This window comes from Tympanuchus pallidicinctus, unplaced genomic scaffold (assembly GCF_026119805.1).
Source record: "Tympanuchus pallidicinctus isolate F22 unplaced genomic scaffold, pur_lepc_1.0 scaffold1, whole genome shotgun sequence".
Classification (NCBI taxonomy): Eukaryota; Metazoa; Chordata; class Aves; order Galliformes; family Phasianidae; genus Tympanuchus; species Tympanuchus pallidicinctus.
The window spans coordinates 71,300,155-71,328,107 of NW_026294618.1; the positions used below are offsets into that span (position 1 = coordinate 71,300,155).

Sequence of the window (27,953 nt, forward strand, 5' to 3'; positions counted from 1 at the left end):
GCGGCGCCGCCACGTGAGCGCCACATCAGCGCCGCTCCGCGCGCTCCGAGCCGGCAGGCGCAGCAACTGCAGGCGGCAGCGGCCGCGCTCCCGCTCGGCGGCCCGGGAAGATGCTGCAGTCGCTGGCGGGCAGCTCCTGCGTGCGGCTCGTAGAGCAGCACCGCTCCGCCTGGTGCTTCGCCCTGCTGGTGCTGGGCTACCTGCTCTACCTGGTGTTCGGCGCCGTCGTTTTCTCCTCGGTGGAGCTGCCCTACGAGGACCTGCTGCGGCAGGAGCTGGGCAAGCTGAAGCAGCGCTTCCTGGTGGAGCACGCGTGCCTGTCGGAGCAGCAGCTGGAGCAGTTCCTGCTGCGGGTGCTGGAGGCCAGCAACTACGGCGTCTCGGTGCTCAGCAACGCCTCGGGCAACTGGAACTGGGACTTCACCTCCTCGCTCTTCTTCGCCAGCACCGTGCTCTCCACCACGGGTAAGGCGGCGGCGGGCCCGACACCGCGCGGCGCCGGAGGCCTCACCGAGCGGGGCTCCTGTCGGGGCCCCTCTCGCCGCGGGGAGCGGGGCGGCCTCTCGGGAACCCGCGGGGCCGCGGCCGGGCCGGGGCCTTGCGGCGGGACGGGAACCGCCGAGCAGGCCGCCCCCGGCCGCGGGCGGAGCGACCGAGGCAGGGCGAGCTGAGGCGTCGTTCGTTTGGCTGTGGAAAAAACAACGGCTGGGTGGGTGCCTGGAAAGAGCGCGTCTTTAATTCGCTGAGCCTCTGTGTCTGAGCGCGCTGCCCTGCCGCACCTGGAAGCTGCGCTCTGCCGGCCGGTGCCGCCGGCACAGCCAGCACCGGGGCATCTGCTGCTCCGCCAGAGATCCGACGTTCTGCCTTTCTGTCAGTCTGAATGTAGCCCTCTGGTTCTGTGGGTCAGTGTCGGATTTGGAGCATCTCGCAATGGAGGCAAGAAGAGACTCTGTGTGCCTTGCACAGAGTCGGGGTGCAGAGGCTCTGAGTTCTCATCTCAAGTTACATCTCATTGATGTAACTTTCATCCTACCTGCCCTTGGCTTCAGGAGGGCGTCGGGCTGCCTTGTGACGGTCATAGCAAAGAGGCGCCCGCAAATGGCTGTAGGGCAGAGCAGGGGACATTCGAGCCGCGCCTGATTTCCCAGGAGCTGCAGAATTCTCCTGTGTAAGAAGCGTCTCTGATGAATTAGTGGTGCCTCCCATAAGCATCTACACTGATGTCCCTGTGCATGCTAAATTATTAAAAATGAAGTATTGACTTTGCTCAGTCCTTAAAGAGGCAGGCAATGTGCCAGTTTTACTCCTCCCCTTCCCCCCAGGAAGGTGCTTTTGGAAATCTAGCCAGATGCCCATCTTACAACTTCTCATTGCTTTTAGAAGCACTTATTATGGACTCAGCCTCTTTTGCATTTCTTTCAGTCTGAACTGAGGGGAAATACCTAGCTGTTAAATGACAGTGTTTTGGTTTGTGGCAGTTTCTTGGTGTGTGGGTTGACTGTTATTTTTTTTTTCCCTTTACTGTCTGTTTTGGCTTAATGTTACATAATGCTCACTTGGTTCCAGATAGCAGGTTCATTGGTATTTTGAAAATCTCGAGTCAACATTCCTTTAGCCAAAGTTTTTGTAAGCACTTCTTTTTCAAAACAGTTGTCTTTCAGGTATGGGTGTAATGGTCAGCCTCCCTGAGAAGAGTGAGTTCAGGCATTTATGCTGGGAAGCTGAACTGTGAAAACCTGAACAATTGAGTTCCTCACTAAAATCAGTAGCAGAAGCTCTTTGATTAAGAAGAGCTTCAAAAATTTACCTAAAAGTTGTCCAGAGTGCTGCCCTTCCAGAGATCCAAGCCTTGGCAGTCAGGTGGTACTATACAAAATATGCCATGTTTTTTCCATTGCTCCAAAATGATTGCTTACACTACTAATGCAAACTTAATCAGCTGATACCAGTAATGGCATTGACTGTTTTGCGGTGTAGCTGATTTTAGCATTGCCTGAATTATTGGAACAAGCATTAACTTTTTTTTTCACTGAGTACACAGATCAGGTTGTCTGCTTATTACAGAGAGTTTTTATTTAACAGAAAGGTGAAAAGTTTTTTGACAGATGCAATTCTGTTGGTCCCAACTGATGGTACCATGTTTTTAGGCTAGGAGAGGCAATGTGAAATTGCAAGGAGCACTTGGAGGATGTTCCTTAGGTTCAGCTGATGGAATTTGCCATTCATCATGTGAACAAATGCACGTAAAACGCATAGGAAAAGTTTGATCTCAGCACCCCGAACTCCACTTCTTGTTCCCTCCCTTTCGTTTTATGTGCACTGGCTTCATCCTAACTAGAAAAAAAGCCTTGAAAAAGATAATAAAGCCAGTTAAGAATTCTGGAATATTCTTCAATGGATGCCATTTATAAAATAAAAACAGTAAGGTAATTATTACTTGGAAGAAATTTGTACGGGCTGTGTGTGCAGACTGCCTCAGGACATCCACAGACTGCAACACATCCCTGCCGTGGGCTGGGGGTGAAGGTTCAGCAGGCTGTAGCAGTGACTGCATTGAAACCACCTCTGTTTGCTCTTGTATGTAAAAATACAAACTTTATGATAGTTTAAACTTGGTTATCTCTGTCTCCAGTGGAAAACTGAGGCTTCCTTGTGTTGCTCCTGTGTGAAGCACTTGTGGATCATTTAAATACCTATGATAAATTGCAGCTACTCACCAGGGTGGAGATGCTAAACTTTGGGAGGGAACTTCGTTTCTCTTGTAGGAGTAACTAGTTGCTTAGCAACAGCACTCACAGGAAAATGTGGTTTGCTCAAGATGCTGTAGGAGACAAAGCTAGATTGTGCAGCAGTGTGTGGTGGAATGTTCTTTATGCTGGAGCCCCAGTAAGGAAAGTGAAAGAAATGAAGAGGTGAGTCGGAGAAAGATGCCAAGGCGGGGTTACTTTTCAATGTGCTGACTGTTTGGATGTTGATTTAGGATGTGAGGAAACCACATTTTTTTTCCCTCCTTTGCTTGGAGGGATTTGAACACAAATTCCTGGAGAATGGCTGAATGTTAGCTGGCACTGGAGAAACAGCCATAGCTTTTTGCTGTAGCTGTTTGCTGTAGCTGTCTCCTTATAGATTGATCAGGAGGTGGTCCCAAAATCACAGAATGGCCAGGGTTGGAAGGGACCTCAAGGATCATGAACCTCCAACCCTCCCAGAATCAGGCGTTGGTGTCCAGTCCCACCTCATAGCTTCAGTAATCATGCAGAGTGAAAGAGTCATTCTGTCTGCCTGTGTGTCTGCTCTCCTCTTGGGGTACATTTCCATTTTTACTGACTGCAGAGCAGCTCCAGACTTGCCACTGCCCTATTTCAGTCCACCCCCAGAGTGCTTTCATTTGGGGCACAGGAGAGTTTTAAGGTGAGGTTTGCTTTATGCTCTTCTCAGGACAAAGATTTGAACTAATGGTTTTCTCCTCTCTTGAGGAAAAAGAGAGAAAACAGCTTCATAAGACATACAGTGCTAGTCTGTAAGAGAAAACAAGACAAATAGGATGTAATAAGGTAGAAGGTAGATTGGATGCTTTGTGTCACAATCCCTGTCTTAGAGTGCATGGCAACATTAAACAAAGTCGAAACAACTTCAAATTTAAAACTATTAGATAAGGGGCTTAAGTTTAAGAAAACAAAGCAAAAAACCTCCAACTCATCAGCCTGTCTGAGATTGAGGCAGATAAGTCACTTACATGACTATTTCCAAAATGCCAGTATTTGTAAAAATTAACGACAGCAAACATTTTGAGAAGGAAATATCCTTTTCTTAATGCTTCAGGATGCGAGTTGCTTTTTACTTAACCAGAGGTGATAGTTCCAGCCAATAGCCTGGTGGCATTACCTCTTGTGTGCCTGAGACAAAGCCCTTGTGTGCTCTATTGACATAGAAGGTAGAAGAGAGGATATCCGGGTCTGTCTTCTCATGCAGGCTTGTAATTGCAGGTGTCTCATGTGACCACGGCCATCAGTTTGTACTTGTTGAAATAAAGGGTGGCAACCCTAGCTCTAATCCAGTGTTTATGCTTTGCAGGCTAATGAGTAGTACAGGCTAAATCCTGGCAGAAACCAGAGAAGCTATGGAATAGCATTACTGCTTTGTTGTTCGGAGCAGTGGTGGCTGGTGATGGATGGAGTGCTGCCCTTACCTGCTCTGTCCTCACTTCTGCATCCTGCTGTGCTGCCTGCCTTGCTCTCATCTCAGTGGTGTGGAGCTACTCCAGCAGCTCTCCACACTTGAAGGACTATTGTTGCTGCCTCTCTCATCCTTCTGTATTAGGTCTAAGGTCATTTTTTCTCTTCTGGAAGAAAAAAAAGAAAGTGAATGAGGCAGTCCATTGAACTTAGTTTGATACACAGTGTAACTGGGGTCAGGACTGAGTTGATGATGTTCTATCCTGGGCTTGTTAATTGACTCCTTTTTTAAATGTTAATTTTGTTACTTCTCTATTTCTGATGTGTTAAAATTATTTGCAGTTTCTCACAGATAGATAATGTGGCTTCTGATTTCCCTCTTATTATTTCTAATTATTACTCTGATTGGTTTTATTTTGTCCTCTGATACTTATATCTTGAAAGGAAGAGTAATCTCTTCAAAAATCTGCCTTTTGTTAAAAAGTTTGTAATCCTTTTGCAAAGTTGGAGATTTTATTGTCATTCTGCTGACATCTCTAAATTGAATCCTAAGCTAAAACTTACATACACCTTCAGAACAGGACTTCTAATGTGTATACAGTTAATAACCAAATCCTGCAGTTCCTAGCCATTACTGAATGCGATTTTCACTTCCACATGTATATAACTCAAAACAGCCGTTTTCTAAAATCTATAGTTTTTTCAATCTGTTGGCTGTTTTTTGTTCTCTGTTTCATTTTGATCCACTGCGTCATTTTAATCATCTATACTTTTCCTTATAGAAGAACATCACAGTTCCAGAGAAATTCCTGGTTGAGCCCCTGCTCCATGTTAGTTACAAAGTAGGCTACAAGCTGCTAAACCATACAAAGACCACAATGTTTCCTGGCATGTACAGAAATGAAATCTTCTCAATGTGAGAAAGATTGGCATACCTGAGCAATTTCAGGTGTAGAAAGTAGCAATAACTTTTTTTTTCCTAGAGTTAGCTGCCTAAATTCCAGTTGTGTTTCTGGGCCTGACGTCAGCTGCTTAAAGGCTACAATATTTGTACAGTGTTTAGTTCCAATTCTAGAGTAGTTACTGGCGATGACCCTGTGGTCTGCTGCTTTTCCACCTGAGAACCTAGCAAAAATCTTTTGTAAGATTGCATTTCTCAAAGGACAAAGAGGTAATGTAATTAAGAACTGGAAAAGAAAGAAGGAAATGAAGGAAAGCTTTTCTAGTGGCTTTGCTTCAGAGAAGTATTGGAGTGACTTTTTCAAGAACACATGAATTTTCTTTCCACTGGAAAGAAGGTGTGCATTCCCCTCTGAAAACAGAGAATGAAAACTTGGAGAAAACTCTCATATAAATCCAAGTGGTTCCCCAGCCACCCCGTCCACCAAGCATGGACATGAAACTGGTGAGTTTTCCTGCTGATGATCATCAGCGTTACCATGGCTCTCAACTAATTTTCATACCAGTAGCTTAAGTTTCAGAAAATATCACAGTACCTCAGAGGCTTCAGAGGAATAAAGATGTGGAAGCAATGAGAGTGCTTAAGTAGTGCTTCCTGACAGCAGCAGGGGAGTGAGACTGGGCTGGGAAACAGGTTTCACCAGCAGAACAGACCAACCCAGTAGTCTCCACACCACTGTTTAGCATGAGAGAAAGCAGGGCGATGTCCTCCACCAAACTTGCATGCTGTGTACCAGCAGAAACTTTAATAGCAGTTTCCTTCTCTTAAAAATCATGAATCTGGGCTGGTGTTAAGCTAACAGAGAGTAGAGACTTTGTGCATCCTTTTACTGTCCTCTATTACAGTGCAAGAGTGTGTCTTAGTTTCAGGGAAAGGAAGTACTGAAATGACAGGGTTGAGTAATATGTTGTACAATGAAAAAAGACACTAATTATTATTATTTTTTTGTAAGCAGAAACTTAATCTCAAGAATAGATGAATGTAACTTCAGGGTTCTGACTTTTACAAATGAAAATGAAAATTAACATCAGGAAGCACTTATATTTTGGAACTTTGTTTCTTTGTTGTACTTGCTATATGACATTGCTGACTGTTATGCTGAGGTGAGTATAAAGGGAGTCGTTTTCTAAATCAATACAAAAATATTTTATTTAGATGTTGAATATTTTTCAGCGTTTACAGTAAAGGAACTGCATGCAGTTGGAATTGACGTGGTGGTATGCCATTAAAATAGAAAGCTACGCATCTGATTCAGCTTAAATATTTTCTGCAGTGTTGGTAGAAGCTATTTGCCAGGTTTTTCTTAAAGAAACACGCAGTGAGGGTAAAAGCATGAGCACAGGGTTTGTCTTTCGTACCTTTGAGAGAGAAAAGTAGTTTGATCTACAGAAAACTTCCCAATTGCTAAGCCTGTGGGAAATCTAGCACAAGTGCATGTCTGGTTTTGAATCCTCCTTTCCTAAATGTGCCTAAGTGTGACTCACCTGGTGTCCTGAAGCTAAGTGACGTACAGAATTGCAGGGCAAAAGCCTTCTGTGTCGAGGAAAAAGGAAGCAGCCAAACAACAGTGATTGTAAAATTTACTGTTTTACAAAGTTGTTCTTCCTTTTTGTTACGTGCATGTGTTGAATACTTACTGTAATTGGTTTAAAATGCAATATGATTTTACAGCAAGAAGATGAAAAAGTGATGGAAGACTAAAGATGATGGTAGTGCTGAATTGAGTGGGACTTACGTACGCTTTTATCTTAAAGCTTGTATTGAATTATCTCTTACGTGACAGTTGGACTTTTACTTTGTTATTTTAAACCTACAAGGAACACATTTGAAAATATGATTGCCAGGCTCAGACATTGCATAGTAGTGCCAAAGTCCAGAGGCAAGCTAGAGTGGGTGCTTTCCTTTGTTTATTATATAGTTTGAAAAGGGTTTTGTTCCTTCAGAGTCACCAAATGCAAAGGCAAGGCTAATACTGTAATTTTGCCTGTTCCCCTGTAGTAAGTAGGCTGAGTTCATAGGAGTCATGGCTTTAAAGCTGTAGTGGAAAGCAACAGCTGTGCATACAAATCTTTATGTGTAACTTCATAAAAGGCTGAGAAAAACCATGAAGATTTCTTGTTGTATTGAAAATTAACATGAAAAGGCCATAAGATTTCTACTCTCTGTATCATTTAAATAGCTGTTAACCAACCATACACTGTACAAGAAAGGGATAAGTTTTTCCTGTTGAAGCCTACGCGAATGAGAAAACTGTTGAACTGTAGAACTATCATTTCTCCTAGAATTTTGGAATCTTCAGGCTGTATGATCTACTGGGCAATTAAATTTTAAATAGTTTGCAGCATGTCTTGTAACATATTTTTATGGCCTAACTTTACTGTACTGCTGTCTCAGTATTCCAAGATGGCTAAGATTCAAAGATGTGTTGTTACTGTTTGAAAGATGTCGCTACAGAGAAGTGTTAGAATGATGCATGGAACAAATGTGAAATGCTGTCAATCATCTGAATGGTTGGCATTTGGTAATGAAGCTGTTATATAACAGATGCTAATGCCCATAGGTGAGTTAAACAATGTCCTTTGAAAAATCCTCTCCCCCATTACTGTAACTCCCATTAGGCAAGCAAACAGTGTGCAGAAATGTCTGATGTTGTGTTCTGTCAATCAGCAATTCACGTTGATAAGAAAAGAGAAAATCTGAGGAAGGACAAGTTCCTGCCCTACTTTGTTATGAAGTTATTTATTGATATTCCGCCTATCTATAGTGCAAAAATCTCTTAGTCAGACCTTTCAGTGCAGCTGTTTGTACTAATTGAAGCCAATTGCGTGTTCAGGTCAAGCTTTCTGGGGTAATTGCCAACTGACAGTTTTGCACGCGGCTTAGAGGAAAATGTCATTCACATATTGTTACTTGTAATGGAGCTCACCCAAAGCTAGGAACTCTCTTAACATCATTAACAGATTTGAGTTCCAGATTTTACCCTTGCATTATACAGTGTTTGTAGATTTCAAGAGGGAGAGGGTGATAATCTCTGATGTTTCTGAACCATCTTCTGTCAGTAGATACTGAAGCATTTGCATCCAAGTACTGCTTTACTTTCTGGAGCACTTTCATTATGTTCCGTGTCTTATGTGACAGAGTGGCACTTCTGTATGCATTCTGCAAAAGGAAGAAGTAAGGCAAAGAGGAGAAAAGGCATTTGTGAAAGATTGTGTAGGAGAGATCGGGATAGGAGCATGTGAATGTTGCCTTGCAGTTCTTTGTTCCTGGGCCACGCTCCTTTACTGTAACCTGATTTTTTTTCCATCTTGCAGATACACTTCCTCATGACGTCATTTTCTTGCTTTGGATGGTTGTGGGGTTTGTTGTTGTTGTTACTGGTTTTTGGCAGTTATACTTTTCCTCTTCAGTAGTAGTAGTAGTGAAAACTGCAGGTACTTGAACAAGGACTTAAAAACTCCATATCAGTCTGTAATACATACTTCCATATTTTTTTTTCAATGGAGACTGCAGAAGTATTGCCACTCCCAGCTAGGAGGTTGTACTGTTGTGTACTCAGTGCAGATAACAAGACTGTTATCGGCTAATACAGCCCAGATAACTTTTCAGATGCATGAGTAGCCTTTGTGGGAAGAAGGTACAGTTTGCTCAGCTTTAGTCTGCTGATTGCCTGTCCTTATTCATAGCAAAGTGTTTGCTCAGGATGTGTCACGTCCTGTCCATGAAGAAAGGGAGGATTCACTAATCCTATTCAAGATCCATACAGAAGAGGAAAAAAGATAAATTTTAATAGGAGACTTCTACAAAACAGCTATCCTACATGCGTTGGCCTTCCCACAATTCTATCTACCTAAGCTGTTGGATTTGATAGGAAATTCAAATAAGCCTTGCATTACTTAATAACTTTGAAAGAGAGAGGAAAAGGAGAAAGAGAACTAAAGGCAGACAGAAAGATAACCAGGTTTGGATCCAGTGCCTGGCCTGCCACCATGGTGCTCCACGTGATGTAGAACCAAGAAGGGCAACAGTGGCAAAAAAAAAGAGAGCAGGCCAGCCTCCCCTACCTCATACCCCTATTTATAGCATCAATGCAGAGAGGGAAGGGATGGTCTCCTCCAGCTTTTATTTGGAATTGTAGTTGGCTCCAGTCTCTGCCAAGTCTGGAACAGCGGCCACCAGCCAAACCAAAAAGGTAACACCAGGCCCAGTTCAGTGACTGAATGCTTCTCAGGTGTTGATCTGGGCTGTTCCAAGAGTCATTGAGACATCAGCTTAGTTGTGCTTGGACTCATCCTTTATGAGGATGAAATAAAATCAAATATGCTGAGCTGTGTAACAACTCTGCTGCTGGAAGGAGCGCAGCTTGGACTCCTGTCTGCCACCCTATGGCCCTACCTTATTCTCTGTGCTAGGTCTGTTGCTTCCTGGACCACAAGAGTTAGCCGAGACAGCTTATCAGCCTAGGAAAAAAAAAGTAACCACTTTCTGCAGGATTAGTTAGTTCTGAGTTGCTGCATTTAGATAAGCTACAACTTGTGCAATAGGGGTAGACCCACAAAGGGAAAAGATTTTCTTTCTCAGCAGGACATCTTAGATTAAATCAGGTGCCTCATGTAACAATTTGGTGAAAGTGTGAAAAGAATCCAAAGCGTGCAGCCAAATTGACAGCAGATGTAAGAAAGGGGCCAGCAACCTAAGAAAGTGTTTCCTGTACTGATGATGCATCAGACAATTGCTGACTGCGCCTTGTGAAGAAGCATTATTTCAAGCAAGATTAAAATGATAGCTAGCAAAACTGAAAAAAATTCACAGGGCTCCTCTGTTTGTTAAAACAGGTGCCATCACTGAAGTATTTCTACACCCTGACAGGAATCTATTTGCTGTACCTGAGATGCAAGCATCTTGAGGGGAGCTGTATTTTTTCCCACTAGATAATTAGTATTATATGATAAATTTCATCATATTTGAAACTAGGGAGCGAATGCAGTCATACTACTCTGTTTAGTTACTCTTTATAAATCCTGATCACTGACGATTACAAGAAACCAGGTATGTGTTCCTGGGGCCAGATGCTTGCATAGTAATACTTCCCTTGATAAGATGTGCGAACTGTCAATTTACACTTTGCTGACCTGGGCTCTTCAGTGCCAGGCCTTTATTTTGGGATTACCAGCCAGTTTATCACCTTCTCCTCCCCACAATGTACAGAGGTCTGAGAGCTCCTGCTTACAGCATCCCACTTCCCTTAGTCACGGGTTGCATCAGTCTAGCCTTTTTCTTGTTGGCCATTTGCAAATGCACTGATAGAAGGGGGCTGAGTGGTTGCTAGGCAGATTCACATGCATGTGTAACTTCAAGATACTGGGGACTTAAGGAAATGAGATCTGAAGTCTGTTACTGTAGTTGCAAGAATTTCCAAAGATGTCAAATATCTGACCAAGGGGCATTTTGCTAGCAAACTAAAGTAACATCGTTTTAAAATAAATTGCCGTTAGTCTGAACAGGCAGTTTGGTGTTTGATGGTGATTGAAGTTGCTCTGTTCATATCTTTATATTTTTGTCCAAATGTCTTGTATCTGTAGTTTGCCTTTCTCAATGCTACGTTGCTATTTATTTCTAAATAATTTCTAGTTGAACAAAGCTATCTATGCTTCTTCATCATAGCATGTGCAACTATAGTGCTGTTCTTTCCTTTTGCTTTCCTCTTACTTGTTGGTAGCACATAAACAGCAGTGATAATCCTGGCTATCCCGAATTTAGTCTGACTAATTGAGTTTATGGCTGCAGTTGGTGTTTGCTATTATGGGCTGTTCTAAGCATGTGAATGATCCAATATTCAATATTTGTAGAATTTGCTTACAGTTCAGTGGCTTAGCTCTCATGACAGCTGAAGTATTTTCTTTATTTTGTAGTGTATCTTTATGTTTTGAACATAAAGTGGTGAGTATATCCAGCTAGTCTGTATGCAGATAGCAGAGTACTGTCAAAGATCAGGTTTAGGACTGTAATTTAAAATAAGCCATCTCATCTGAGAAATATTTCAATTTGGCCTTTTTGTAAACTGTTTATTTTAATTTTAGAAGCTGTAAGTGTTAACTTCAAGTTAGAAATAAATATTCCAGATGAAACGTACCTTCCGTGAAAGTGGAGACTGATGCAGTTTAGTTCTCTATATTTTGGTCAGTTGATTCACTGATTGCTGCTGCTCATGTTGATTTGCCTCTTTTTTTGCTCTTTGTGTTTTTGAATTCTTCGCATTTCTAAGAAGTAGCGATTAAAACTGCAGGTAAAGAATTTATTTACATGCCAATGCATTGTCACATCTGATTGGTTTGAGTTTGAAATATTGAGGCATCTTGTGAAGATATGTAAGTAGTGCGTGACTTTCTCTGCCAAATGAGGGAGCTGGTGCTAGTCATTTTCCTGAGTTCCACATATCAAATAAGCTGCAAGATTAGAAGTATAAATTCCTATTCCCCATTGTATTTAGTAGATAACACTCTCTTCTGTGCGAGGTTGCATTTTAATGGAAATATGCTGCTTACGGATTTGTTTTCAACTTCCCAGCATGAAATTGCTTAATTTTCATTGCTGCATGGTAATTCTTTACTGCTCACAATGCCAGTTTCATTCACTGTTTTCATGCTCTGTTCTTCCTGATGGTGCAATAAAGCAATTTTTGTTCCAGAGTAGAGGTGGGAAGCATACTAATATGCAGCTGGTTGTTTTTTTTTATTCCCAGATGATAGGAAGAACAACTGTGGCTCATTTCAGTGCAAGAAATGATAACTTAGCAAGGCTAGATAGGTATTCTTCACTAATTAGATGTGATGAAAGTACTGCAGTAAGTGCCAGTGCAACACATTCAAAGCTTTTGACACCTCCCAAGATAAATGCAGGATGGTACCAGGTGCTCATTATCAATTTTTAGAAGCCCCTTCCCAGTAAGCAGCACTAGACTCGTTCTTTTCAAGCTGAATACTGTACTGCACAGGTGCTGGGCTCAGCAGTGGCAGCTGGCACATCCCCACATACCGCGCGTAAACAACGTCTTTCAGATGTTGGAAGACTGAAGTAGTTGATAGAATTTTAAATCCCATTTCAGGAAAATTAGAGGAGGTGGGGAAAGAGAAAATTGCAGCATGAAATGAAACCACGGTTCCAGACGTTTTCTGAGACAGAAGCAGCTCCATCTTTTGCTAATCTCTTCAGAATGTGTGCATCTTCACAGGTTCGCTGCCACTTAAATGCTAAGTACATTCCTAAGCTACTGAAATGAATTTTTCTGTAGGTGTCATTGTTGCAAACTGCCATATCTCAGGATGAAATCTGGAAGTATTACTGTTGTTCAAGGTATATCACTTATGCTGTAGTCAAGGCGAATGTATCACAATGATTTTGCCAAATTACCACATGAAATGGGAAGATCGCTGTCATGTACAAAGTAGTGACTAAATCTATTCAGTAACATCGCATTCTCTGTTTTGCGAAAGCATTTTCCATGTCAAGATTTATTTATCTTTCCTCCACACTGAACATTCTGGGCTGTGAATCCCAGGAAGAACTGCAGAAAGGTTTGTACCTTTTTCAGTACTTCAGAATTGATGTTGAAGTTCTTAAGCTTTTTAATAAACCTGTTTCTTTGATTGCTTTTTTTAATCTTGGCAATCAGTCGCTTTAAAAACCCGTGATTGTAATATGCAGTATTATATTGCAATATATAATATAATATGTGTATATAATGTAGTACGCATGTGTGCAATATTGCTGCACGTGTGTTGTTAATCCTAACAGAGCAAAAACCCTTAACAAAAGATAAGCGCAAAACCTTGCCTCGTTTTCTAACATTCACAGAACTACAAGTAGATGTTCCTTTCCAAAATCCATTCACGTTTCTCTATTATCAAATTTTAGTTTCTGAGGCACTTTTTCTATGTGGAAAAATGCATAATAAAGTAGTCTGGGAGGAGGGAGGGGGGGTACTTCGGAACAGATTTTTTACCATCTGTTGCCTAGCAGGCAGGTAAGCTAAAGAAACAATAACTGGAATTCTCTTTGCTGAATTCTCTGAGTAGCCCTCAGGAAGTCTAACCTTGCTTTTGACCTGTTGGTATTATCTTCTATTCAGCAGACTTTTGTCATTTTTGTATTCCTCTTCCCCCCACATTGAATTATGAAGCTGAGATTTCAGGGGAACTCTTGATTCAAGATGCATGTTGCATTACTTATGCTAAATGACTGCTAGTGGCACTTTTAAAAATGTGATGCTCTGGTTTTGGATAAATATTTCTGGCAATGTGCTGTTATTGAGAGCTGGGGGGAAGGCAAACACCAACAGAATTCTGGTTTGATTGCATTTTACCCTTATAGGGTCTTAAATCCAGAAGAACACTAAGAGGAACCAAATCCCAGTATACATATATAGTATATACAGTATAAAATATATATAATATATTTATGTACTTCAGGTTTTAAAACAACCTTAGTAAGTTTTGCTGCTGTTGTTTTTAACTAGCAAGCGCAGCAATGCCTACATATCTTTTGACTGTCATCTGTGATAGAATTGAAGCCTGAATGCTTTGACACATCGATTTAGCAGCCTTGTCTGCTGAATATGCTCATGTTTCCAGTCTTTGCTTCTGTCTTGAGCACTGTGTACACATAGAACATGGAGTTCTTAATGGCACATTTCTCCACAAAACATGTTGAAGCTATCAGGACTCTGTCCAGCCCCCATAAACCTCACATTGGGCTCAAGGTTTAGCATGCTGTTGGAGAATTTTCACAATTGATGGTTTTGTAGGAACTGGGTAGCTTACAGTGGGATTTAAAAAGAGCTGATTTTGTGTTCACACATGGCAAATGGGAAAGCTCTACCAGCTGAGCGTCTGGAGAACTCGAGCTTATCCTATAGAGCATGTGTCCTTTCTAATGGCATGTTTAATAGCCCTGGAAATTGAGCCTTGCGTGGAGCTGTGCCACCGTAGTTTCAAGCAGCAGGCCCTTTTGTAGGGGCAAGCAATCTGCTTTTGTTCAGACTGTTTGAGGGTCCTCTTGGGCTGCTGATGAGTGCTTTACTCAGATGTAATGTATCCAGGCAGGATTAGGGAGATCCTGTATAAGGCTGCACATGAAAGAATGCTCTCATTTTTCACTTAAAGTTATTACCTTTTGAGCTGTGTTTCTCTCTAACCCTGAACTGAAAAGAAATGTTACTTCACCAGCCACTCACCAATAATCATCTGGGGTGTGGAAGGGACTTACTAATTTCTGTACTTGATTTTTTTGGCTTTATTTGGCTTGTGTAGTGAAACTACCATTTGCACAGCTCTGGTAGAACCCATTTTCCTGTGCAGCATTGTGCTGAGCACTTCCTTATAGCCACTGGTGTGTGACTAGTTCATCATTATAACTGTACAGCAGTGATGGTAATATTTTCCACTACATTAAATAGAAACTATAGGTAATAACTGACTAAAACAATAGTCACAGTAAATGATCAAAATATTACTAGCCATTCAGAGTGCCCATCCAGCTGTAATCTTTGCATCGGCACGCATGATATGATGAGTGAGACATGGAGTGAACCATGTGGTGGAAAAAAGTGTAGAATTAGGCTAGAATTAAGGAAGTATTAGTGTTTGTTTGGGTTGACTTAGTTATGTCTAGTTTCCTTCCAGATTATGGAGTGTCCTTGTATTTTCTTGAGTGACCTGTGGTTCAGGTAGCCCCATGGAGTGTTAATGCTGTCATCACTGATCTTCCATCTGTGTGAGTCATCATGGCAATTCAGAAACTTTATAAATGAAGGTATTTCCTATGAAAACTGGAGCCTATCAGAGAAAAGGAAGCATTTCTCATATAAGGAGCTGCACTTTTAAACTGCTCTGCCAGGGGCCTGCTGAATGTGAGTGCAGGAGGTGATGCTGCAGAGGTACTTTTAAGTTAATTTTCAAACCTTTTGAAGGCTGCTGAAGTCTACCAGATTTCTTAGCCCTGTGTGGGTACATCTGCAGTAGTGCCTTGCTTCAGGTCAGGAGTGTGCTGCTGAACCAAGTCTCCTGATCGTTCCCACTGGTGGAATGCACCGTGGACGGGCCTTGGAGCATGCAAACTGGATTTCTCTTCAGTGGAACAAAGCTGAAGGAGGCAACATTGAAGAGCTATGAAGTGCACCTCAACTACTAAAGTGGGCATCCAGTCTCTGTGAAAAAAGTAAAGCAAATCTGAAGCTAAACTCCTGCTTTCCCAAATGTAATGACCTTAGGCCTGTGCAATCAATTATTCTGCTGTACAGATCCACATCTACTGTGCTAATGCAAACAAAGTGGCTATGCAAGTCTTACCTTTTTTCCACCTTTATTTCTTCCATTGCTATACTTGATATTCCTATAGTTAAAGTAATTCATTCTGGACAGGACTTGGCATATACTTGATGCCTTAGATAGTATGATCAAATGTTGGGGTATTTTTTGTTTGTTTGTTTGTTTTGTAAAATTTAGATGAAAAATTTAAAATATCAGCTCTTGTTGCACAACCAAGCTATTTTCTTATTTTAAAGGACTAGTTTTGTCAACAAGTGAAACACAAAAGATTTCCTTTTTCATGACATCTTGTTATTTCTCCTGCTGCCTCTGGGTATCAAAATTGTCAAAATTTAAATAGAAAATTACCATTCCTAAGTATATAATTTTCAAAGGCCCCCCTGCACTGGCGGCAGCTTTTCTCTTGGTGATTGAAGTGGTAATAGGGGTAGTTGTACTGCTTAATATTATGTCACTTGTACTTAGTTGAAAAAAATGTTTTTAACGTAGTTGAAAAAAATGTTTTTAACATTAAAAAATGGATAGAGACATAGCTAACTCAAGGGTGGAGCACTGCAAAGCTATTTTTCATCAATCCTCAGTAATGTTTTTTTCCCTAGTTTGTATGAACATGTTAAATTTTCATCTCTACTTGGTAGAAAAGATTAATAATAATTCATATGAAAGTATGTCAGAATTTGGAGACAGAAACAAAAGGATATTTGTGTTTTATTGTTACTTGTTCTGAATATTTACAGTGGCACAGTTCCTCTTGATGCATAATTGATATAGGAAAGAAAATAAAAGGACTTGGAAAGACATGCACATGGCACAATTTTGGTTTTCCATCTGGAGTATTTCATGGTATGTATGGTGATGTAGGGCAGTCTTAATATCATCCAGGCTAATGGTGTCTTGGGCTGCGTGAGGAGTGTTGCCAGCAGATGGAGGGAGGTGATCCTTCTCAATGCTCAGCACTGGTGAGACCTCACTTGAAGTTTTGTGTCCTGTTCTGGGCTCCCCAGCATATGAGAGACATGGGGCCACAAAAATGATGATGGGACTTCAGCATCCCCTCCCATCAAGAAAATCTGGGGCTGTTTAGCCTGCAGAAGAGGATGCTTAGAGGGATCTAATCAGTGGTTGTAAATACATGAAGAGAGAGTGCTGAGTGGACAGAGCCAGACTCTGTTGGAGCAGATGGGCCCAGAAGTCCCCTCCAACCACAGCCTGTGATTCTGATTCTGTGAGAATGTATGAAAAAATGTGAGGCTGATTTTGAAATAGGGAGCTTAGAAGTTCTTCTCCAAAAGGGAATTGTAATATGCACATGCTGTTGTTTTTCTCTTCCATACTGCACCATTTAATGATGATCTCCATTACTATGTTTTGTGTTGTTGGTTTTTTTTATTTCTCAAAATTGCTCTTTAAGTGTTTTTCTCATTGATGACTGCTGCTTTAAAAATGGGAAAAAAAGGGAGGTAGGTTAAATAGTGACGATGCTGGTATAGACTCTGTCTCACAGTGCTCAGTATAATCATTCCTTTTCCACTGTGTTTCTAGTGTGATAATAGGTATCTTTCTTACTGTTTTTATTTTGAATAGTTATTTGTATGTTGAGTTCCAAATGCTTACAACATACATTTAAAAATACAATTATTCATATATTATTTTTTAAAAAACTGACTAATTTTAATGTAATTTTTTTTGCTGCAAAGTATTTATTTCATCAAAATAATTTCCCAACAGAAGCATTATCTTGTGCAAAGATCAAGCTCAATAAAACCTCATGCAGACTAAACTATTCACGTAGGATTGCTGTGCTTTCTGAAAATGGGTGTGTTATGTGTCAGTAGATCACTGTGTCTGTGTTTAGGCTGACCCATGACATGTTAGTAGGACAGGAATTAAACAGGAGTGTTTTTTTGCCAGCAGTGATACAAACCCTTTGGCTGTTCAATACCAAATGTAAGATCATAAAGCAAGTATTTTATCACAATGTATTTACCTATATATGGGGAATATTCCTTGCTCTCCTTCAGACATTTTCCACAGTTTTATTCATCAACATCCCCTCTTCCTGAAATCTGTGGGCAGAGTTTCTAGACCTGTTTCTTTCTTCGGACAGGTGAAATATTCCTTCCTGTGTAAGAGCAGATGTGGTAACCTTTATATACTTTCCAAGATATAAATGCTTTGATGTACAACTGTTCTGGTGGAAATTAGTTTTGAAGCCACCTTTAAATGTAGGTACCATTATATCCATGTCATTGGGTTGATACCTTTGATTCAGATGATCCTTACAGCCACGCAAGTGACTTACACAATCTTATTACAAAACTGACTGCGTTCAGTGCCATTTCCACCTTTCTTGGTGCAGAAGGCAACATTAATGAGCTCATTATATGAACCAGTTCTTTCTGAGCTAATTCCAGACTCAGCTGGCAGGATGGTGGTTCTGAGGAATTAATAGTCTTCGGCACTGATGCAGTAGAAGATGGTTTCAGAAGGAACTGAAGCTGTGTACAGTCAGTCAGTACAGAGATGCACGTCAGTATGTTGGAGTGTCTTTGCTTTGGAAGAAACCTGTGTAATTTCACAGTGAAATTGTAACTTGTAATTGGCAAAAGAGAATTCTCTTTTCTGAGAAGTGATGAGGTGAAAAATCATTATGGGAAAGATGTAGTTTTTATGATTAACTTAATTGTTTGAATATTTTTTACCGCTTTTGGTCTAGAGACGTTGGAGGGATGTATCGTTGGAGGGAGCTGGAGCAGCACTAAATCAAATCACTACAGCTGGGGAGTCTTAAATCACCCTTAATGCTGCTGTGTGAGCAAGGACTTAATGATTTCCTTTATGACAAAACTGTCTTAAGCAGTTTCTGCCACGCCCTTCGTCGCCTTCCTAATTAGGCTGCTGCAGCTGCTTGAGGACTGCACCATAAGCTTTAATTAGAGAAATGAACTAAGTTTCAAGCAAATTGCCTCCTCACTTTCCCTCATTTTTTTTGACCCAGGTCACTTAATCAATTCGGTTTACAGCATGTCTTCCTCCTCCCAGTGCACACAGAATCAGTTCCATTAGTGGCACAACTGAGGAGGCAGCGAAAATGTGATGCAAATGGATTTCCTTTGTTTAAAAATGCCCACCATAAAAGGGATTTTTTTCTCCTTCTTCTGTCCCGGCTGGACATCGGAGTTCTCGGACTTGTTTAAAAAAACTCAACTGTGACCTCTTGATTTTTTTCCTTCTGCTTTTTTTCAAACAACTTTTAAATGTCGTCTTTTAGTTGTTTTAAAGTGTCTCAAACTTCTGAGTGAAAGTTCTGAAAAGTCCTTTCTAGCAGAAGCGCAGCACTACTGATTTTGCACTTTTTTTTTTTTTTTAATCTATGAACCAGTTTTTGCCTATTTTTCCAGTCCTTCAAATTCTTTTTTCCCATCTGTGATACAGAATTGTAGGGGTTGGAAGGGACCTCCAGAGATCATGGTGTCCAACCCCCCTGCCAAAGCAGGCTCCCTACAGCAGGGAGGAGAGAGGTTTACATCTGATGGTGTGCTAAGAAGTTGTTAACTACCTACCTATGTATTCATCCCTAAAGTTGTTCACTTGTTTTTCCCAATGCATGGCTGATAGAAGTAGAAAAGGCAAAATACCTTTCCCAGGAGATAATTTGAGTCTGAGCAGATGGTTTGGCATGTATAGATCTGCTGCATAATGTAGTGTTTCTTTCATTCTGTGTAGTAGGTGTCTGTTGTCTAATTTTATTGAGCACTTAGTTGACCTGTGTGACTCTCTGCAACAAAGTCAATATAAAAAGGTTAAACATATTAAATTATTTTTTTTAAATAAGAAATTTTGTAGAATAGAGGGTCATTCAAAACTACGTCCAAGCAGGTAGAGATGTTTTGTATATTTGTGTAAACTCACAACAGCTGAAGCTCTCCAAGTCATAAGAGTTAAAATTTTTTAAGGAGATTTTTTCCAATACACAGACATAACTGAAAACCAGACATGCACATCTTGAGAAGTTTTGCTCTTTGTATGAACAATTAAGTAAAAGTCCATGTCAGGATGCTGAACTAGATGGAGTGTTGATCTTATTTAATATGGCATATACTGCTGGTCTTGTATGCATTTCTGTGTGAGTTTTCTGGAAGGAATGGTGCTTCTAACTTACGAATAGTCAACAGAAGGAGTTAGGTACAAATAATGCTCTTTAAACTCAGTGTCACTTTGTTATGTTTTGGCAGCTTTTCTGAAAGTTTGGTTTTTCAAAGGTCCATGTTTTTAAGGAAGTGATTGTAGTCTGATGTTCAGATTATACATAAGAAATTACAGCCCATCATAAATCTTAGACTCTGTCTTGATAATCGGTGTGCCAGTTCTCAGAGATGCTACGTGGGCAGGTTAATTCTTGTCCCCCATAGTAATTCCATTCAACTCCTCTCTGACAGATTAAATATCATCAGTGTAAGAAAGAAAATGTAAGTAATACTGTCTTCGTGAGGTTCCTTTGTCATAACAAAAGTTTTAGGATTTTATAAAAATAAAAATGTTTTAGGATTGCAGTTGTTAAGGCTTCTGAATGTTATAGTTTTTGCTGAAAAGGCAAATGGGCATATGTTTTATTATCTGCGTAGAACCAGTGCATGCTATGAACTTTATAGAAGGATCATAGAAAGCCATTTCCCTGAAGAAGTAACGGTGCAAGGAAGCAACAAAAAGATGCAGAAATGGCTAAAAGCAGACATGGATATAAGAGAAAGATTAAACAAACAGAGAAAAAAGAAGAAAAAAAAACAGTGGGGGAAAATGGATAATTCTTGAGGTAGATGACTGAAGCAGCTGGGATTGTTCAGTCTGGGGAAGAGGAGGCTCAGGGAAACCTTATTGCTCTCTATAACTACCTGAAGGAAGGTTGTAGTGAGCTGGGGGTCAGCCTCTTCTCTCGTGTAACCAGTGATAGAACTAGAGGGAATGGCTTCAAGCTGCACCAGGGGAGATTTAGGATGGATGTTAGGAAATACTACTTTTCTGAAAGAGTGGTCAGGCACTGGAATGGGCTGCACAGGGAGGTGGTGGAGTTACCAACCGTGGAAGTGTACAAGGAGCATTTGGATTTTGTGCTGAGGGACATGGTTTAGTGAGTACTATTGGTGATAGGTGGATGGTTGGACTGGATGATCTTGAAGGTCTTTTTCAACCTTGGTAATTTTGTGATTCCGTCACAAGGAATGTTCCTCAAAAGCCTTTTTTGGGATGAGTGCTGTTCAATTATATTAATGTGTTTGTAGATGAGCTAGAAAAGAGTCTAAAGACACAAAATTAAGGTTGTAAGGATGGAAAAACCACTGGGCAACTGGATCATAAAATAGCACTGGAAAGTGAGTAGGATAAAATGCTAATTGAAATACATAACAAATGCCATCATTTACATATGAAGTTTTGGGATCTGCTTTGATGAATACTGGGACATCTCTGAGGGGCAAGGCCTGAGGTTCTGATGGAGAAGGCCAAGGAAATGTCAGCTCAGCACTTACTCGTAGTCAAAAACAGTTTAGATGTCCAACGTTTCTAGGGATGGAGTAGAACAGAAAGTGGAAGCTTTACTGTTCTTTTCCGCACCCATGATTTGCACTTTAAACCAGGCTGAGCACGTTTGATGGCATAGCTGCTAGCGCTGTGTTCAGGTGTAATTGCACCACACATTTGTGGAATTGAGATGTGCCTTGATTGCCTTGTAAAAAGCCAAACAACAACAACAAAAAACAGTGGATACATTCCAGGCTGGATGTGGCTGTGGGCAGCCTGGTCTAGTGGTTGGTGACCCTGCACATAGCAGGGCAGTTGAAACTAGATGATCTTTCTTCAACCAAGGCAATTCTATGATTTTGTGATTCCTGCACTTGAAACAAATGATTGTTGGTATTTGTAGCACAAACAACAAGGCAGAAATCCAGCCACAGTGGTTGGATCCCCTGAGTTTTCCTGTGAAAATCTTTGCTCTGCTCGCGTAATGCTGGATGCTTTATTATCTAAACAGTTCTTGGCAGTATGGAAGCGTACAGTCTGGAGTGTTGATTTAAATGCTTTAAGTCCAATTTCAATGTTTTTCACATAAGGACTTAGAGCATTTTACTACTATGTAGATCTAGGAATGCTTTTCTGGAGTATGAATGATTCTTCTTGACAAGGTGAGTAAAAGAAGTTGCTGCATCACTTGGTAAAACTAAGCAAAAAGGTCAGTAGGAAAACCCAGAATTAAGCAGTTTTCCTGCTGTAGGTTTCCTGCTGTTGAGTACATGTTACATTTTTCTTAAAAATAAGCATTAACATAGTTACTTTTACCATTTTGAAATACAAGAATATTTTTGGATTTTTATTTCCTTCTTGTCAGTACTTAGACTCCATTTACCTGCTTAAGCCAGGTCAACAGATCCCATCACTATTCTTTATTTCACGCAGTATATCTAATATGAAATGGATACATGAAGTCTAAGCTTTGACTCAGCCTATGTTTTCCCTCTGCTTTATCCTAGGTTATGGACACACAGTGCCTTTATCTGATGGAGGGAAGGCCTTCTGCATCATCTACTCGGTCATCGGGATCCCCTTTACGCTGCTTTTCCTGACAGCAGTGGTACAGCGCATCATTGTTTACGTCACCAGGCGGCCTGTACTCTATTTCCACATTCGCTGGGGTTTCTCCAAGCAGATTGTTGCCATCATCCACGCTGTAGTCCTTGGGTTCATCACTGTCTCATGCTTTTTCTTTATCCCAGCAGCAATTTTTTCTGTTCTGGAAGATGACTGGAATTTTTTGGAGTCTTTTTACTTTTGTTTCATTTCCCTGAGCACTATTGGCCTCGGAGACTATGTGCCAGGAGAAGGCTACAATCAAAAATTCCGAGAGCTGTATAAAATTGGAATTACATGTAAGTGTTCAAGCTAACCAGTTACCTAAGAGACACATTATTAAAAATTAAAAAAAAAATAGGCATTATGTGTCTCTTCCAGAGTTGGTGATTGTTTTGAGAGCTGTCAGCTTGCAAACTGGGTGTTGTTGGTAACTATGCAATGTTGCAGCTGAAGGCAACTATAGGCAACTGTGCTTTAAATAGTCAGTTTCCTAGTTAAGAAAGGAGAATCTGAAAACAAAACTCCGTTGTGCTAAAGCATATCTACATACTCTCTTATTAATAATAGCAAAAAAATGTTCATGTTATTGTTATGAAAATGGATAGGAGCACGTGGAGCTAAGATTACACAGAACATCACAGAGTCAGAAAATGATACTTGTAGCCCAAGGTCATCCTGTAAGGTGAGATGACAGGCAGACAGAGATAAAGGAGGAATGGGAAATGGGCAGAAGAGCAAAATTTCTTACTGCAGTTGTAACATAAGCTAGCTGTAGCTGGCTTTAGGACATAACAGCTGTCAAAGTAATACAAATAGAGTGAAATGATGATACAGCAAGACTTTGAATGTTAAATTATAATTGCTTAATTAGGTCTGACACAGAGCAGTGACACAGTGATCAGTGATTAGATGAAAAAGTAGAACCGAGAAAGTGATTTGTGTGTTGACGTTCTGAATGAATGTTTCTGATCTGGCTTCAGTCTGCACAGTCCTGGCTCAGCAGAGGCACTCACTGAAAGATTTAAGTAGCCAAAACAGCAAGCCATCCTTCAGGTCCGTGTCTTAGGCTACCATGTCTTTATCTGGACTCCCATACGTGATCCAGTAATCATAATGTAGTCAAAGTGTCCATTAGCTTGGTTTTGTGTTTTGCATTCCTGGAAACAAGTCCTTGAACTAGCCAAAACTTAACATGAAACTACTGAGATTCCACAAGGCCGAGTGCAAGGTGTTGCACTTGGGTTAGGGCAATCCAACCTATGTGTACAGACTGGGAGAAGGACTTGGAGGTTCTGGTGGATGAAAAGCCAGACCTGAGCCTGCAGTGTGCTCTTGCAGCCTGAAAGGCCAGCAGTATCCTGGGCTGCATCAAAAGAGGGGGAACAGCAGGGAGAGAGAGGTGATTGTCACCCTCTGCATTTGTGAGGCCCCATCTGGAGTGCAATATTTGGGTCATTTCAGATTTTTTCGTTTCCCCATCCTGTTTATGTTACCAGCAGTAGCTTTTAATTACTACCCTGCTGATCTCCAGAGTTAACCTGGTGATGCTAAATGATTGAGTAGTAAAAGTCATGCGTAATAAATACATCATAAAAATTCTGAAACCTTAAAAACTGTAAGATGACATTTGGGATTAATTTTTTTTTTTAACCTGACAAGTCAAGTTTTCTTTTTCAGTACAGAGTCAACTTTTCAATTTCAAGCTTTAGAATGCTTAGAAAACAAATAGAAAGAAATTCTAAATGGAAAAAGTAGCCAATAGGCAAAGTGATGTATTTCTAATTTGAAACAAAATAATCCAAGGTTGTAACTTTTGAATTAGCCTTTCTTCTCTCGTGCAAACAAGTCATGGAACAAAACACAATGTGTAAAATATTTTTCTGACCTAAATTTTCTTCCAAGAAAAGTTATGGAGTCCCAGATCTGAAAACCCTTAATGATTACTACAGGCTTTCCAAGGAAAATGCAGGTGTCCTAAATGAAGTGTTGGATTACTTGGACAGTGTTTCAGAGATGATTAAAAGTTCTCATTGCAGATTTATAGACGCCTTCTAATTGGCATAGCTTTGTTATTTCCTCCCTGTGCTAATGCATGCATTCCATTTGAATTCATGAGATAAAGATTAAAAACAGTTCATAAATTCTAGCTATAGTGTTGATTCAGATCAGCGCTTGGTATTGCAGTATTGATTTAACAGTGCTCCTGGAAGGGAGAAGGAAATGTTATTTTTAGTGAATAATCTGCAACTGCTTGTAAAATATTTATGCCTTTTGGTAGCAGAGCATTGTCCACATGTAGATTGTAGTAATTAATCTGCGTAGATCTTTCAGCACATTTAATATTCAGCCTTTGGATGAGCATGCTTTATTAATAATTATACACTTCTGCTTGATTTACTCATTGAAATGATAAATTATTCAAGTTGTCATGATCCTTGATACGTTGTAATGATGAGTTGCAAGGATCTAATGAAGCATTGGGATTAAGAAATGCTCATTTTAATGCCTTTACTCCAATTCAGTTACACATTTGGAGTGAAAAACAAAAGAGCATAATGAGCTGCTAGTCATACGGAACCCCGATTCTAACGGTCTCAGTCTGAGAGTTAAAAAATATTTTGAGAGTGTGTAATCAATAAGTTTGTTAAGTTAAATTTTAAGATTCCAATTCGTTAAATGCTTTTACATACTTTTCTCTGGTACAGTTGCAACAGATTCTAAACCACTACTGTTACTTTTAAAAATTATTATGTGGAGTCTTGTTGACTGTAGAATGCAAGAGAGCAGGGGCTGGATTTGACAGCCCAAACTGGGTCAGAGAGAAGATTAATATAATATTCAGAGATGGCAGGGATGGAATATATGGAGGAAGATACAGGGTTAAAAGTGTTCAAGCCCCACTGAATTTGATAACAATTACAGCCTTTTGTTTTTGTTTTTTTTTCCTTTTGTACCCAGGTTACCTCTTGCTGGGCCTCATTGCGATGTTGGTGGTTCTTGAGACATTCTGTGAACTCCATGAGCTCAAAAAGTTTAGGAAGTTGTTTTATGTGAAGAAGGACAAGGAAGAGGACCACGTGCATATAATGGAACATGACCAGCTCTCTTTCTCCTCCATCTCAGACCAAGCAGCCTCCATGAAGGACGATCAGAAGGCAAACGAGCCTTTTGTGACTTCCCAGTCCCCAACTTCCAATGACAGCTCTCTAAACAATTAATACAGGGGCACCCACAACATTGTTTTGGTGCATATATGCTACTTACTATAAGAAATAGAATGTATCTTTTATTTTCCTGAAAATATTGAAGCTGGAAGACTGTGCTATTTTAAACAAAGATTCATCACTTCTAACATAGGAAGGACTTCTGGGGAAAACTGTGGGAGCCACCCTGGGAATAGGGAAAGAAATGCAGGATGTGACTGGGAACATCAGGCCATTTTGCTTGAGAGATAAAGAGGTGGGAATACCACTTTCAGAGGTACCAGAGAGAAAGGCTCAGACAAGCAACTTCATCTGTCTTTAGGAAAGCAGGGCCTTCACTGAAATCCAGGTCATCTGATTGCATGCCCTGACTTACAGCTGGGTGAAACTTTGCAATATGTACTTTATCTCAGAAAGGTAGTCTCAGATTTATTCCAAACACACCAAATATCTTCATCTGGAAAACATTTCCAGAGCAGTATCTGTAGACCTGCTGGTGAGGAGTATCTAGCTGATCCATTACCCAGTAAGTTGCATGTGCAAACAATAATGCTAGGAATGAAAAAGCAGGTTTCCATCCTCTGCCCAGGCCATTTGCATTCAAATTTCCTACTTCCTTAATATGTCCCCTAATCACAGGAAGAATGTTGTCCTGAAGAGAATGTGCCTTGAGTCTTCCATGCTGTTTTGCTTTGTAAAAAATACTTATGTAAACTCTGAGAGGTCACAGGAGCCATTCAAAAGTGCTGGATAATAGGGCTGCAGGGAAAGGAGAGTCCTCTTCCCTTTGGAATGTGTAGGAATGTTTTGGGTTTTTTGGCTGAATGGAACAAAACGAAAAGGGGAACTGAAATTCAACATATGCCATATTTGTCATAGTCAACTGCTTTAAGCATTTCTCCTAGATAAGGATTGAAGTCTTATGAACAGAGTAAGGGCTCAACTCTGTTTCATTTACAGTACAGCCCAGCATGTGCTGGGCTGTTAGGCATCTGGAGGAATAGAAGTAGTGTCATCTTTGAGCACAGCCCCTTTTTCTTTATTTGGTTTTCTAGCTAGTACTCAGAGCACTGTTGAGGAGAATGGAATGTTTCCAGACAATTTTTCAGTTTTTCATATGGCAAGAAAACAGGAAAAATGTCATTTTGGTTCAGATGGAACCGGATGGAACCGAATTTTTTTCCCCTTGGGAAAAGTCACTACAAAGTCAAGATCCCATCAACTTCTGAAGCTGGAACCTCTTTGGCTGTAACAGGAGAGGCATTTTACTCCAGCTACCTGTCACTGTGCTGAATGCAGGGACCTCAAAGTGAATTTCAGGGAGCAGGAGATGAGACTAAGTGGTGACAGTACTCTCTTCTGGCCTTAAGAATCTACAAAATGGGAATCTCGGTAATGTTTTGCAATGAATAAAAGGTCTGGAGCACAAATAGCCATATTAGGACAACCTCCCACATAGGAATAGTGTAGAAGAGAGCCTTTTCCCTGCAGTGCAAGCATGACAGATTGCCTGTAATTTGGCTTGTAGTGTTTAGAGCTGAAGAATATTTTACTGTAAAAGAAAAAAAAAAAAAAAGCAGCTTGTCTAGAATTAGCTCACATGGGAAAAATACTTGAAAGTAAATAACCCAAAATATTCTGTGTTTGAGCTTGATTATAGCTAGCATCAAACCAATTTTATATCTTTACTGGAAAAAGCATACTTTATGGCTAAACTAACTAAAAGTCTTCAATTTATATTTGTAGAAAATCAGAGCTCAAGGTTTTGGTTGTTTTGGGTTTTATAGATTAGGTGAGAGCATACTGTGTTTGCATGTTCCCAGGAGAGTGGCTATTTTTATACTGCTTAAGTTAACAGTTCTATTTATAACAAATGTTAATCAATATATATGTACATATATACATAAATATATTTATATACTGTACATATATCATAAATCACCAGAGTTTAATCAATTTAGGCGCAGCATTTTAGATTTTGTTTTCCTAGGTTTCTCTTTATACAGTGAATAATAGGAAACTGTGGCATAAAATAAAACTGGCATAGAAATAAGCATACTGTACCACAAGAAATATTGATACTGTTTTGGTTTTGTTTTTTTTTTAGTGAAATTTTATTGTTGTCAGTACCTTAAAATTTAAGGTTTCTTTTAATTTAGTGTAACATTAAGCTGTAAAGGATATGCACAGATACTAAATGGTATACAAAATAATTCTGCAATTTGTACACAGTTGCAAAACATAGACACGTTAAATGAAAGCACAGAATTCAAAGCAGAAGCGATAAACTAAGCAGTAATACTGTGATGTAGGTGAGTCTTTTTTTTTTAACTTAAAACAAGTATGGCTTTTGGCTGCCTGCACTATGAAGTGAGGCGTATTTTCTTTAGTAGTGTGTGCGTGCACATACTGTGCAAAAAGCCTGTCTGCATTTGTCAAGATTGCGTGTCTTTTAGGTAGTCTTCCTCAACACAAGGAGAGACTGTTAATGCCAGAGCGTGCTACCTAACTTTGAAAATGACTGTAGCTTAGCGTTGTATTGGTTATTCGTATAGGGAAAAAAAGCATTCCAAAGTGTGCTTGTTTTTGTTTCAGATGCTGACTGAATATAGCAAATAAAAAATAGTGGCATAACATTTACCTTGTCTTCATAGACTAACTACTG

At 40.3% G+C, this 27,953-nt stretch overlaps 1 protein-coding gene across 1 annotated transcript; it reads left to right on the top strand.

The window, feature by feature from the left end:
- KCNK1 (potassium two pore domain channel subfamily K member 1) lies at positions 1-27,924 on the top strand. The gene is made up of 3 exons (XM_052671891.1): positions 1-465; positions 21,986-22,381; positions 25,044-27,924. Exons 1-3 carry the CDS (start codon positions 111-113, stop codon positions 25,301-25,303), a joined length of 1,011 nt encoding a protein of 336 aa, XP_052527851.1. The 5' UTR covers positions 1-110; the 3' UTR covers positions 25,304-27,924.
- Positions 27,925-27,953: the final 29 nt, after the last annotated feature.

Excerpts from the sequence above, each read along its gene's own strand:
- KCNK1 (XM_052671891.1), top strand. The coding sequence starts at position 111 with ATGCTGCAGTCGCTGGCGGGCAGCTCCTGCGTGCGGCTCGTAGAGCAG. Across the intron at positions 466-21,985 it reads CACCGTGCTCTCCACCACGG|GTTATGGACACACAGTGCCT; the intron begins GTAAGGCGGCGG and ends GCTTTATCCTAG. Across the intron at positions 22,382-25,043 it reads GTATAAAATTGGAATTACAT|GTTACCTCTTGCTGGGCCTC; the intron begins GTAAGTGTTCAA and ends TTTTGTACCCAG.